The sequence below is a fragment of the Cyprinodon variegatus genome, unplaced genomic scaffold (genome assembly GCF_000732505.1).
Source record: "Cyprinodon variegatus isolate N-32 unplaced genomic scaffold, C_variegatus-1.0 Scaffold898, whole genome shotgun sequence".
Lineage (NCBI taxonomy): Eukaryota > Metazoa > Chordata > Actinopteri > Cyprinodontiformes > Cyprinodontidae > Cyprinodon > Cyprinodon variegatus.
This window is the reverse complement of record NW_015151351.1, coordinates 402-12,766: the sequence shown is the minus strand read 5'-3', so window position 1 is coordinate 12,766 and position 12,365 is coordinate 402. Positions and strand designations below refer to the sequence as shown.

The window sequence follows — 12,365 nt, the reverse complement described above, 5'->3', positions numbered from 1 at the left end:
TTTGTTTAAATAGTTCATTAAAAAAAATAAACTTAGCAGCGTTCTTTCCAAGCAGCGCACTGCTTGCATTCTCAGAGCACAAGAACATCTATTGCATACAAAAATAAATTTAACTGTAATTAAATTTGACCAATAATAATTTTTCTGAATAATTTTCAGTGTCTCATCCAACTTAAAACAATGAAAATACGTGAAATATTTTTAATTTTAATAAATTTTTTTTTTTGCTCTTAAGAAAACCAGCATTGGAGAAAACGGTAATCCTAACGATTTGTGGGTTTTCATTTTCTTTCAATAAACCCAATTTTAATTTCATGACCAGACACTGTTATTTCTGTCTAAGATATTCTGAATACAACAAATGTATTTCATAAAACTGCTGTATAACATCAGTTGTAAAAATAAGTTATTTTCTTTTGCAGTTGTTTTTACAAGCCTTTGTAAGAAACAAGTGTAAGAAAGCGAAGCTACTTCTTTAAAAAAGAAGGGTTGAAAAAAACCATAAAAAATACAACAAAACTGATTTATTTTTAAAAAAAGAGATAACAAATATATTTATCTAACACACAGAAAAGTTACCCTTAAAACAACAAAGAGAGAAGCTTCTCTGAAACAATGACCATAAGTCACATTTTTCAAAAAACAGCTTCTGTTCCAGTCAGTGCTGCTAAAACTCCACTCCTCATATAAACACTTCATTTCCTGATAATCTGATCCCACAGACCAGGGTTGAATCTGCAGAGAGGATGCGGTTCAATGTTGATTTCTAGGTGACAACAAAGCATTAATGCAGCTTATGCTGCAGCCTTTAGTTGATGGTGAGGACGTCGCTCTGGATCTCGTGGCTCAGCTGGGTCTGCAGGTCGCTCAGTTTTCTCTTCAGGACGGCCAACGCTGACAGAACGATGGTCTCCGGCCGGAGGGAGCCGCAGGACTCTACGTTGAAGTAAAACCTGGACAGAGTCGCATCACACATGAGCTTCATTCAAGCCTTTTGGCTGCTGGTAATAAAGTCCCATCCAGCACTTTCTAAATTGTCATTTCATTGTTTTGATACTGAAACTTTTGTAGTCTTGATTAATTTTAATCAACATTCCCCCCCTCATATTTCTCTGCAAGTTACGTACTAGACACATCACACTCAGTGTTTTAAAACATTTAGCAGACCTATAGCAGTTTTTTATTAAACCTTTAGCTATACAGGTTGTCGCATCAAGATCAACAATTTCATTTATACAGGGTTTATACAGGAATGAATAACTCTAATTTAATGCTTTTTAATGCTCTTAGAAATAATTTTAATGCCACCAACAGGTACCCTTCGACAGGCTGCAGCCAAGCCCTGAATTCCTCGTTTTCCAACCACTTTTGTTGAAATTGGCATTCTTCCCCATTCTCTAGCTATTTCTCCGACTCAAGCTTCTTTTCCGAACATACGTCTTTGCGATCAACCGGAAGCAGTTCCACGCAAATATATCGTGATGTAATATGTCTGACCAAATAGTTTTTACAAAAAAATTATTTAAAGCATTTTAAATGTAACAATAAACATATTCAATGAATTTTAATGCCAATTAAGGCCTTAATTTAAAAAATATTTTAATGACTTTTAATGATTTTTAATGACCCGCGGAAACCCTGTTATAGGAGGGATCTGTTATGGAAAAAAAAAAACGTACCAACAATAGAGACAATTAAAACAGTCAACTAAAATCTAAAGGATAATAAAATAGACGCTTCTAATAAAAATGGAAGCAAGTTTTACAAGAAATTAGTCAATTTTGGGATTAATTGAGTGAAGGGTTTCTATGGAGGACCTAGAAAGTCACTGAATAACAAAAACAGCCATTTCGAATTTAACATTTAAATCATGCAATTGCACATTTTAAAATAAATTTCTTTTTTCTCTCTTTTTACAGCACTAGTGGCTCGCTTTTTGTACGGTGGGCTGACAGGAAAGGGGGTTTCAAGAGAAGGGGGCAAAGGACCACAGGTTGGATTTGAACCCGGTTCGGCCACATTGAGGACTAGGGCCTCCGTACATGGGTTATGCGCACAGTATGGAGGCTTGCACAATGCCTCTTACTTGTATTATTAAAGTGGAATTGTAAATTGTATTTAATAATCTGTTAATAAATACTGGAATTCAAATCCTATTTCTAAATGATGATCTAAAAACCAAATTCATAAATCTGTTTCTAAATATCTTACTAATAACACATTTAAAATTGTTATTCCATTTTCTTTTTTATTTTCAAATCCTTTTTGAAATAGCATTTTCTTTTGGCATTAACCATTCACCTTTTCCCTGACTCTTCTGGTCCTTAAGCACAGTGAACACACAATTAAACCAATCATAGCTTTTGTTCTAATCTAAGCAGCTTTCCCATTGGTTAGACAGCAACTGTTGGATCATAACAGTGTGGCTGCAGTAGGAGGCACTGTGCGAGCCTCCATACAGTGCAAGCGCCAAAATTGTTCAGAGTTCAATAATGGATGCAAGAAAGTTAGCAGAATCAGGCTCCAAAGTTTCACGTATTTAACGGGAACTTTGTGGTCCGTGTACGTTCAGGCAAAAATGTTTTTTTTTTTTCTTCTATAGACTTGAAATACAAAGACAGGTGCACAGATGGTAGTTTTGGGTAAATATTTCAAAATAAAAGCAAAAATAAGCGCTAAGATTTGTATGTTAGTGTTGCTTTTAGTGAACAACAGGCGTGTGTGTTGTAGCCGATGTCTTCTGACAGCTAAACTTGAAATGACACAGGATTTATGAATTAATGGGACTGTTGCCCATGTTGGCGAATCTGCCAGCTTAACGTAGCACCTCGCAATCATGAAGATATATTTATGAATAAAGAAAACATTAGCTGAAATAAAAATAAAAACTATAAAAAAAAAAAAGCTAACAAACCATAGAAAGAGAGTTTACAAAACCAATTAAGACTACATTTTCAAAAAGAATGTGAAGTTTTCCTTCTTTTGTGAACGTTAATGGTGGTTGGCAAACAGTTTGAAAGGGCAATAGCGCCACCTACCAGTATGTATAGTGGAACAAAATGACAGTATTCTAACCAATAAATGTATCTACTTTACTTTATATCCATAATATAACAACCCAATATCCTATATCTTTATCTAATATAATTACTTTTTATTATTAATAATATATTAAACTTTTATGCTCCAGATGCTCCTGTTATTCCCTCCATCTCCAACCGTGTAACAATTCTTTCCCAACAAACTTCTTAGAGCTCCAAAATCCTTTCAGGTTGTCTGGCAATGATTCTGATTTTCTGTTTTATGCTAGGCTTGGTCTGTGCAGTTAATGAGATATTCTATTAATAAAATTAGTTTCTATATAATGATGTTCTCTTTCTACTTTATTTTGCTTCTTTTCTTTTTTTTTTTTTAACCAGATTCTGAGCTTCATTCATTTCTTCTTTCCTTTGTTATTGAACTCTCTTCACTGCCTCAGCATAGCTTATATTTTAACATGTTGTCTCTGCAATGCTTTCTTTCTCCCCTCATATCCTCCATAGATAACTCTGTGCTGGCCTCCACAGTGGCAGCACCGTTCTTCAGCTTCTTCCCTGGGCTCTTCCATTCTGTGTTCAACATCCAATGATTTGATTTTTTGCTCCTCATTGCAAATTACCAGAAAGTTTCCATCTCTCAATTTCTTCACTAATTCAACTTCCCTTATTTTCTTATTCATTTCTCTGGAAATCAAAATGGGGCTCAAATGACTCCGTTCATCTTCAGCACTGAATCTTAGTATTATTTTTATTTCCTCTTTGACAACCATCCTTTGCGCAGCTTTTTCTTCATCTGAACTTCTTTTTTTTCTAAATCCTGTGTATTTCCTTGATTCTCAAACCACCTTTCACCCCCTTTACCTCCTCCATCTCTCTCTTACTCATTTGAAACTGCCTTCCTCATCCTCATCTACCTCACTTGCCACTTTGTTCCATCCAATTACCCAGCCTCCGTCAAAGCACTTGTTCAGCACCAAACCATTTCGACCGACACTAGAGTCCCAACTCTGATCCTCCTATCAAAGACAGTGCTCAGTTTTCCTTTGTGTCTTTATCATAATGCATTATTACTAGATGAAGTTTCTGATTACCGTTTCTGCCTTTTTTCGCTGTACCACATTATGCCACCAGATGGCATTTACAGCAATCATGTCATTTGAACAAGTCTGTCCTTGTCTGGGATTTCATTTCCATCATTTAATTATTTATCTTTCGGTCTTGCTCCAGAATAAAACACTAAAACTATAAGAAAAACTAATACAGCCTAATCTAAAACTATATAAACTTTGGTTCTAGGTCCTAAAATGTTTAAGCAGAGGCTTTTCTCACCTTTCTGGCTTGCCGTTTGGGTCATAAGGGGCCTGAACTTCATCCTCCTCAATCTCAGAGTACTCGCTCTTTGGCCTGAGAAAAGAATGACACCATCCATCAACTAATCAACAATCCTACTTTAAGGGGAGCCGTACTGAAAAACATACCACTCCTCGGGGCGTGGATATACTGTGTGCCGCAGCGCGTTGTCTGGGTCATACTCGAAGGACACCCCAGCAGTCGGGTTCCACTTGGCGTGCTCCTTACCAAAGCCCTTCTTGGCGTACGCTCTGAGCCGCAGCTCCTGACCTTTACGTAGCTTCACAAGCAAGATGTCTGTGGAGTTTGGAAATTTCAGGAGAGGAAGTGGAAAAAGCACCCAGGATTTAAATTAAAACCAGAAGAAATCGCTTAAAAAAGTTTAAACTGCCTTATAAGACGAGCACTGTGGTTACCATCCTGCTCGACGTAGTCGTTTGGATCGTTGTCTCTGCTTCTGGAGGTGACCTGGAATACAAACACCATCAGATTCCTTCTCTGCTCCACAGCCTACAGCAGCACCTGAACAAAGACTCACAGGGATGACTCTGGGGTTGTTGGAGAGCAGATCACGGGAGGTGACGTGGCGCGTTTGGTCCTCTGTGCATCGAACGTCCAGAGTCAGCTCCACAGAGCACTCTGGACAGAAGTCATCACAGGTGCAGTCCTGCAGGAACAGGCAGCAACATGAACATCTGCCTCCACTACAAACCTCCAACTCTTTATATACTGATATGGTATGGTACCATTTTCTGTATTTCTGTTTTTATTTATTTGTGTTGAGGTATTAGAAATACAACTTCTTTATTTAAGCACAAAAAAAAGAAGAGAATTAATTAAAAGAGAATTAATCTTTGTTCTTGTCAGTCTGAGGACTGAACTTCTAGGGTGATCTAACTACAGTCAGCTCTTGTTAAAGTTTTTCTGTCTTTTAGGGGTTCAGCAACACTCGGAGGGATGTTTTCCCCCAAACTATCCCAAGAACTGCTTTGAGCCACAGGAATTCCTGATGCAACGACCGACTCACCCTTGAATACTGCATTTTATCCACTATGTCGTCGCTGGTGAGGGGAATGAGGCCTGGTGAGACAGGAAAGCAAGCAGATTAGCATTCAGGTCTCACTGCTCATAAAATGGCCGATTTGCACTGCAATCAACAGGAGATGCGTACCGACTCTGTGTGCGATGAACTCATCGTGCAGCACGGACGAATTGGCATCGATTTGGATCCAGTCGATGGCTGAAAACGCAGCGATGCAACTTTAACTTTTTGAGGGATTTTCAATGGCAAAGCGATGCTGGAGCTACAAATCCCTTTTAATAAATTACTTTTCACCAAACTTTATTTATCCTACGACTTCAAAAGGCTTGCGATAATCTCTGTCAAATAAGTTGGCACAGGGGGAAAGCTTAAATTCACACAATAATAAAGCAGATTTTTTCTTTGTATTTGTTAAATCGTCTTGATCTGATTTTAAGAAAAAATCTGCAGCAAAAAAAGGATGCTAGAGAAATGCATAAGGACTAAAATGAGTTATACTCTACCTATTGTGGGAACCTCTGACATGAAGACACGGCGGAGAGAGTTTGCAACCCTGAAAACAAACAAAAAGATATTTTAGAAGCACTGCAGCAATACATTTTTCAGAAACATGACTGTTCTCCCTTTCTCTGAACCTGCTTTAATGTTTTCCTTGTGATTAATGAGGCACCGTGATACCATAGGTTTGAAAACATAATTAAAAAAAAAACTGTAGTTTATACCAATCATAATCTAGTAATATTAAATACTTGATTTTATTAATTGAAATACTTTGATAAAAGACATTAAATAAAACATTCAAACTATTTTATATAGGTGACATTTTTAGTTGGTCAGAAATTTGCTTGAGAAACTTCAGTCAGGTTGCCGCCCCTCTTCATGCCATAACCTCATCCAAGGTTACCTTTTATTGGAGTAGTCAAGCAGAGGAGGCCTTTACAAAGCTCAAGACCCTGTTCACCACTGCCCCACTTCTCCAGCCCCCTGATACAAAGAAACAATTCATTGTTGAGGTTGGTGCCTCTAGCACTGGGGTAGGTGCGGTACTGAGCCAGAGGACCTCAGATGGTCAGATTCACTTCATTGTCACAGGCTGAGCGCCAATATGATGTGGGGAATCGGGAACTCCTGGCGGTTAAATAGCCCACCCTAGCTTGTTGTATATTTTTCTGAATCTGCTTTAGGTGGTCTTTGTTCAAGCTAGAATTTAGGTTTGGTGCTCCCTTTGGGTTGTTTTGAGTTAAATTTAGACTGACTGGTTTGGACATTTTGTAATTCTATTTTCACTTAACCATTCTTGAATTTGTTCGCCCTTTTCTTTTGTTTTAATTGGGTTAAGTTGTATTGTGTTTTGGGTCTGTGAAACCATCTTTTGTAATAAATAATTTTACATTCCACTTATTTTCTCTGGACACATTTTTATGTTACCTCTCCAGAACCATTAGACCTTGGGGGCGTAACATTATTACTATTACTAAGAAGTAATGGAAATGTAGCCACAGTTAAAGGGAAAAAAAAGGAGACCACTTCAATATCAGGACTTCATAAAAAAAGACCTGATCTTCATCAGAGTTATCTTAATGCATCCAGTGTCACATGTTCAATATTAAACAATAGGAGTGAATGGATTCTCAGCTGTTTGGTCAGACTAAAACATCATTTATGCACAGTTTAAGTCATTTGCACAGCTCTGTTTACCTCCCAGAGCATTACAATCATCTGAACTTTAAATGGGCCACAGATCATAATCTTTCACAGCATTTCTTCTAAACTTGCTGCTGTATTTGAGAAAGTGTTTCTGTCATTGTCCAACCTTATTTCAAGATCAGAATGATCATCTCACAACAGAATCTGTTTTGCCTCAGTATAAAGATGCGGTTACTGTGAACTCATGTAGCTTCAATAGCCTAAAGCATCACCCTTCCAACACTGTGCCTGCCAGCTGACATGAGAAGCTCGTGTTGTATAGTGTGTTTTTATTTAGGCCGGGTAATGTGGTCAAGCAGAAGTACATTCCTTCAGAAGACTTGTGGTTCATTGGGCTTATTTAGCACAAGTTTGTTTTGTTTTTTTCACTAAAAACCATGTTGTTCATAACGAAATATATTTATGCTAATATAAGCAAAAATGTAAAACCGCATTGAATACTGCTTACTAAATTGAGCTAAATTTAACCAGTATTTGAAGCCAAATAGCACCCTTTTCCTTTTTGTTTTGCCTCGTAATTGTTTTAAGGTGCAGGAAGGTAATGGCTAGCATGTTCTCAATATAAACTATTTAGTCAGTAAACCGTGCATAAATACTCACGCCAAATCCGTGTTTTCTATAACAAACTTGACATTTTCGTCCGTCAGTTCTGTTATTTTAACCGTCGGCTGGTTGGCATACGGCATTATTAAAGGTTATTTAGCCTAAAAAACGCGAGAATTGTCTTTCTTAACCACACCGCTGCTACGGATCGGAGGCCTTCGCGGATATATTTACTGAGATTTTATTGGCTAGAAATTGACAAGACGAGCAGTGATTGGTTGGAATTCAAAAGTCGAGCAGTGATTGGTTGGAAAGCCAGTTTGGAGGCGGGACTTCCGCATTCACAACCGGGTTCAGCAGTCGTTGGGGATTTTTCAAAGTAAAGCACTTTATATGCATAGATATCCATAATAAATTATTATGGATATCTATGTTTATATGATCCAAATTTATTTTATAATTAAAAAAAAAGAAAATTATTTATTTTTTCACTCGCTAAAAAGGGAAAACTCATTTTCACCTTTTCTTTGCAACCTCATAACATACATGGATATTTTGTATACCTGGTGAAATGCCTTGAATTCAGCCACTAACCTGCCTTGATTTTAACTGGTGAACTTGCATTTACAAAAAAACCCCCATAAAACTGAATTGAAGAAAATTCTTTTTGATACAAGAAAACCAACAGCAGAAATAGATTGTATATACACCACTTTATTTGGCTTAGGGCTCACAGACCAAATTGAAACTGTTCTTGAATACATTGAAAAACTGGGAAAAAAAACTTAAAGAAAGAATATCCCCTTATTCTGCAGATGAACAGAAAGATACAGGGTGTCCTCGACAAACGGGATCGACAAACGGGATGTTTCTGTGTTGTTAAAGACTAAAACTAAATTCCTTCAGCGCCATACAACTGAATAAGTAACAGCAAACGCCCCAGCCTCCAAAAGCACACGGCATCTTCAGTCCATGAGGTCATCCGGCTGGTCGGGCACTGTGTGCCTCAGGTGTTCATATCATCGCCTTTGGTTCAGTCCTGTGAGGTTCTTCAGCTGAAAAACAAACAAAAAAATATTTATTTTAGTACAAATCTTCAAGGTCAGATTATGTATCATTATTAAAAACTGATTAACATACTTTAATGTATCCTAGGCTAAGGCAAACTGTCAAAAATAACAGAATAACTGAAGAATTAAATATAATCCAACACAAAACTTGATCAACCTTATATCAAATAATTAGTGTGGATAAAATATGGTTGAAAATGAAAAATTAAACTAACAAGATCCTTATTCATCATCTCTCTGCTGTATTTCATGTATTTTTACTCTCCATTTGTCTTTTTTTTCTGTCTTTGTTTTCACCCCTTTCTTAATCTCTAGCACTTTACTGTCTAGGCGTTTTAGCCGTTAATCTCATCCCAGAGCTTGGTTGGGAGAGACCGTTTACCCATCTCACCGTAGATTCAAATTGAACCTAATTTTAACACAAATACTTTATCTGCAGTATAACAAAATTTTTAGTAGCTTAAACTCAATGTGTGCATTTAATAAAACTATTTTCAGTTTACTAAACTTATTATAAAAACCATAGTAAATATTTACGAATAAAACCAAAACTATATCCTAAAATACAAGCTAAATCACAAATTCATCATTTTTGGCCTATTTTATATTATAGAAAAAAGCCAAAGTTTGTACTATAACCTTTAGAGATAAATATATAATTCTGAATTGGAAGTAGCAAAGACCTACGGCTGGCTTAACCCTGCAAACTGGACTCTAGCTGCCACTATTATGTTTTAGTGGTTCCTGATTAACTGTTCTAATTCTTCCATCACCTCCTCCCTTCCACTCCTATGACCAGTATCATGACCATGACTGCCACTGGCCTTCTAAGCTACTGATGAAAGCAACAATGACAAATGTGAAAGATTCCTTTTAGTGATTTCTTTCACTACTTCTTTGCTGTGATTCGTACCAGTCCAATCTGGAGCTCGTTTGTACAATCAGAAGACATTCACGTCACTATCGGTCAAAAAAATACATTTTCGTCTCCCTAATTATAAAAGGCGTAACAAAGTACAATTTGTGAAAGGTTAATGATGATTTTTCTGAGAGAATAAATGTGTTTACATCTCTCTGTTTTAGCAGTCATCTGTCCCTGATCTGTCCCAGAAAAGCAATCCTACCCCACCTCCAGCAGCTACTTTTACCAGCTGTGAATCTGTAAAACATTGTAGTTAGTGTTGGGCCGATGCCATTTTTTGGCCCCGATACCTGGCTGTGCAGTATGGGCCGATACTGATACTATCTGTTTAAAACTGATGTGTGTGTGTGTGTATATACATGAAGAACTGCATACTACTGGGATGTAAAATAATTGCCATCATGGCTTTGTCATGTGCTGCCTTCTTTTGTGAAGCAGGAAAAAGACTCATACAAAGTGAATCCAGAATAACTTTTTATTGCCTACCTGGAATGGGGGACAATAGTTGAATAAACTTTTGGATCTCAAAATGGTATTGGCGCCCTATTTGACAGTACTCACAGATATTGATGCCATCATTTGTTCAGTATCAGGGCCCTGTCCAATACTGGTATCGGTATCAGTGCAGCACTAATAGTAGTAATTTGAAGTTTGATGTTTGCATCTCGTGGCACTTTTATAGTATATAGCGCATAATCTTAGAAAAGACACAACTAAAATACAGATAAACATTGTAAATAGAGTTTACCAGACTGCTCTGAGCATGTCTGATGATGATCAGACAATTTAATGGAGAGAATGTAAAACACATCCAATTCTCTCATAAAATAATTCCTCGTTTCTATAGGATGTTGTTTAAGTAAGTAAGTGTTGGAAATGAAAGAAAAAGGGGCTAATTTTCATTTGATTGATTTACTGATTGACTTTATCAACTCATAGTGGAGAAATGTACTTGTTACATCGGCTCAATGGTCAAAAAGAAGAAGTTGCCAAAAGGAGGAAAAGTTGCATAGGGGAATATAGAGATTTAGCATAAGAACATGTTAGCAGCAGGCACAATGGAGAACAAATGTCCCCAATTCACACGTATTGCCATTTATTTGCTGAACCAATGAAAAGACTGGGCTCAGCTCCTGCAGAGCTGAAATAAAGAGCCAATGAAGACCCATGTTTCAGTAGAAGCTGCTACTGCTGCGAGCAAACAAGCTAATAGGTTATAGCATTCTTCTTTATCCCTAATTCAGGGTCTATATATAGAGCTCCTCCTACAGGTTTGGTGGGGGACAGTTCAGTTGATATCAGCGGCTTATAGCCTGTTGCGGCATATGTATGTACATTTCCAGTTTTTTAGTGAGGTGCGCTCTACAGTACGGAAATATGGTACATTATGTATGGAGACCTGGATTAATATCTGGTTGCACATGCGCAAGTAAGCTGATATACCGATCGTACTTCCGATCAAGTAGTGATAAAGTCTGATGGATGTAACCGATGCAATGACAGGTAAGGTTTTTAACTCACCGTAACTGCAGCTCCCATTAGCCCCTGTGCTACGGCTTCACCAGTTGACTGCATCTAAAGAGAAAGAAGAAATTCTAACAATGATTCTTTTTCTTTTTTTTTTCCACTTTCTACTTTCTGTAGATAAACCAGCTGGTTATTACATATTTTATCACATTTGTTTTGTTCCAACTCCTCTGCACCTGCTTTGCTGTGGTGGCCATGTTGACTACATCCTGAATGCGGTTATCAAGGAAGGTCCAGGTGTCCTGGAAGTCCGGAGAGGAATCCTGCAGCATCACCAGCTCTGTCGTGTTGTAGAGACCAGTCAGCACCGCCCGCTTTGTGTACCAGTTCATCTTCAAATAACAACCGACAGACACAGAGTTAGCTTTTATATTTTGTTGAAGACAAAGGGCACTTTACTGTCACATATTAATCTAAAATGCATTGTTTATCAAGAAAATACATGCAATGGAATAAAAAATAATGTGCAGGAGAGCAAGTTTGACAAATTAAAAGGGAAAAAAGGAGCAAATAGATATGAAAGGTGATGGGTGGGATAACCTGAGAGGTAGCAGGCCGGATATGGTGAGGATGGTGATGAAAAGGGGACAGGAAGGTATGAGCAGCAGTAAAGGGGGATCGAGGGTGAGAAGATCCACTCACGTCTGTTGATCGGTCCCCGGCGTAGTACCAGATGTCGTCCACCATGGTGGAGAGATGCTTCAGGCTGTCGGGGATGTTGTGAGGAAGGAGCAGGATGCTCATGGCCTGAGTTCACAACAGAAGGAGATGTAGAGTTTGCCGTTTCTGCAGTGACTCCAGAGTCAGTTTTCTGTTTACCTGTGGCCAGGTTTCGATGTAGGGGATGTACATCCGCAGCCTGGTCTCTACTGCATCTCTTAGGAAGTCAGCAGTCTTCTTTCGTCTGCAATGCACAAAGAGTTCAGCTCTGTTAGTTTATTTAAAGGCACTTAGAAATATTTATTCAAATACATTTTCTCCCAATCAAATCGCAAACCTAATTTTTTCAGCGCTCCAAATCTAGAAACGGAAATATTTGCCCTCTTTTTACAAAACAGCACAGGATGATCGGTGTCTAAAGATTAATTTAAGTCTTAACAAGAGTTATAAACTAGATTTAAGGGCCCTGGCTCTGATAGGGTCCCTCCTTCATAGCTCTGTCTGTA

General features: G+C 37.8%; 2 protein-coding genes across 2 annotated transcripts; both read right to left on the bottom strand.

Annotated features, from left to right (window-relative positions):
* Window positions 1-532: 532 nt before the first annotated feature.
* Window positions 533-7,899, bottom strand: LOC107099697 (DNA-directed RNA polymerase II subunit RPB3). Its single transcript, XM_015397927.1, has 9 exons — window positions 7,738-7,899; window positions 5,934-5,983; window positions 5,560-5,628; window positions 5,416-5,468; window positions 4,927-5,055; window positions 4,805-4,856; window positions 4,517-4,685; window positions 4,368-4,442; window positions 533-953 (listed from the first exon to the last, which is right to left on the bottom strand). Exons 1-9 carry the CDS (start codon window positions 7,821-7,823, stop codon window positions 809-811), a joined length of 828 nt encoding a protein of 275 aa, XP_015253413.1. The 5' UTR covers window positions 7,824-7,899; the 3' UTR covers window positions 533-808.
* A 481-nt stretch (window positions 7,900-8,380) lies between these two features.
* LOC107099699 (ubiquinone biosynthesis protein COQ9, mitochondrial-like) lies at window positions 8,381-12,127 on the bottom strand (the record flags this gene model as incomplete). Its single annotated transcript, XM_015397929.1, has 5 exons — window positions 8,381-8,735; window positions 11,194-11,247; window positions 11,376-11,531; window positions 11,842-11,946; window positions 12,019-12,127. Coding segments are annotated over 5 exons (460 nt in total), but the record flags the coding sequence as incomplete, so codon positions are not given.
* Between the last annotated feature and the right edge of the window lie 238 nt (window positions 12,128-12,365).

Coding starts and splice junctions, on each gene's coding strand:
- LOC107099697 (XM_015397927.1), bottom strand. CDS start 7,823: ATGCCGTATGCCAACCAGCCGACGGTTAAAATAACAGAACTGACGGAC. Junction 5,056..5,415: donor ATAAAATGCAGTATTCAAGG/GTGAGTCGGTCG, acceptor CTGTTCCTGCAG/GACTGCACCTGTGATGACTT. Junction 954..4,367: donor CCAAACGGCAAGCCAGAAAG/GTGAGAAAAGCC, acceptor GACTCTGTCCAG/GTTTTACTTCAACGTAGAGT.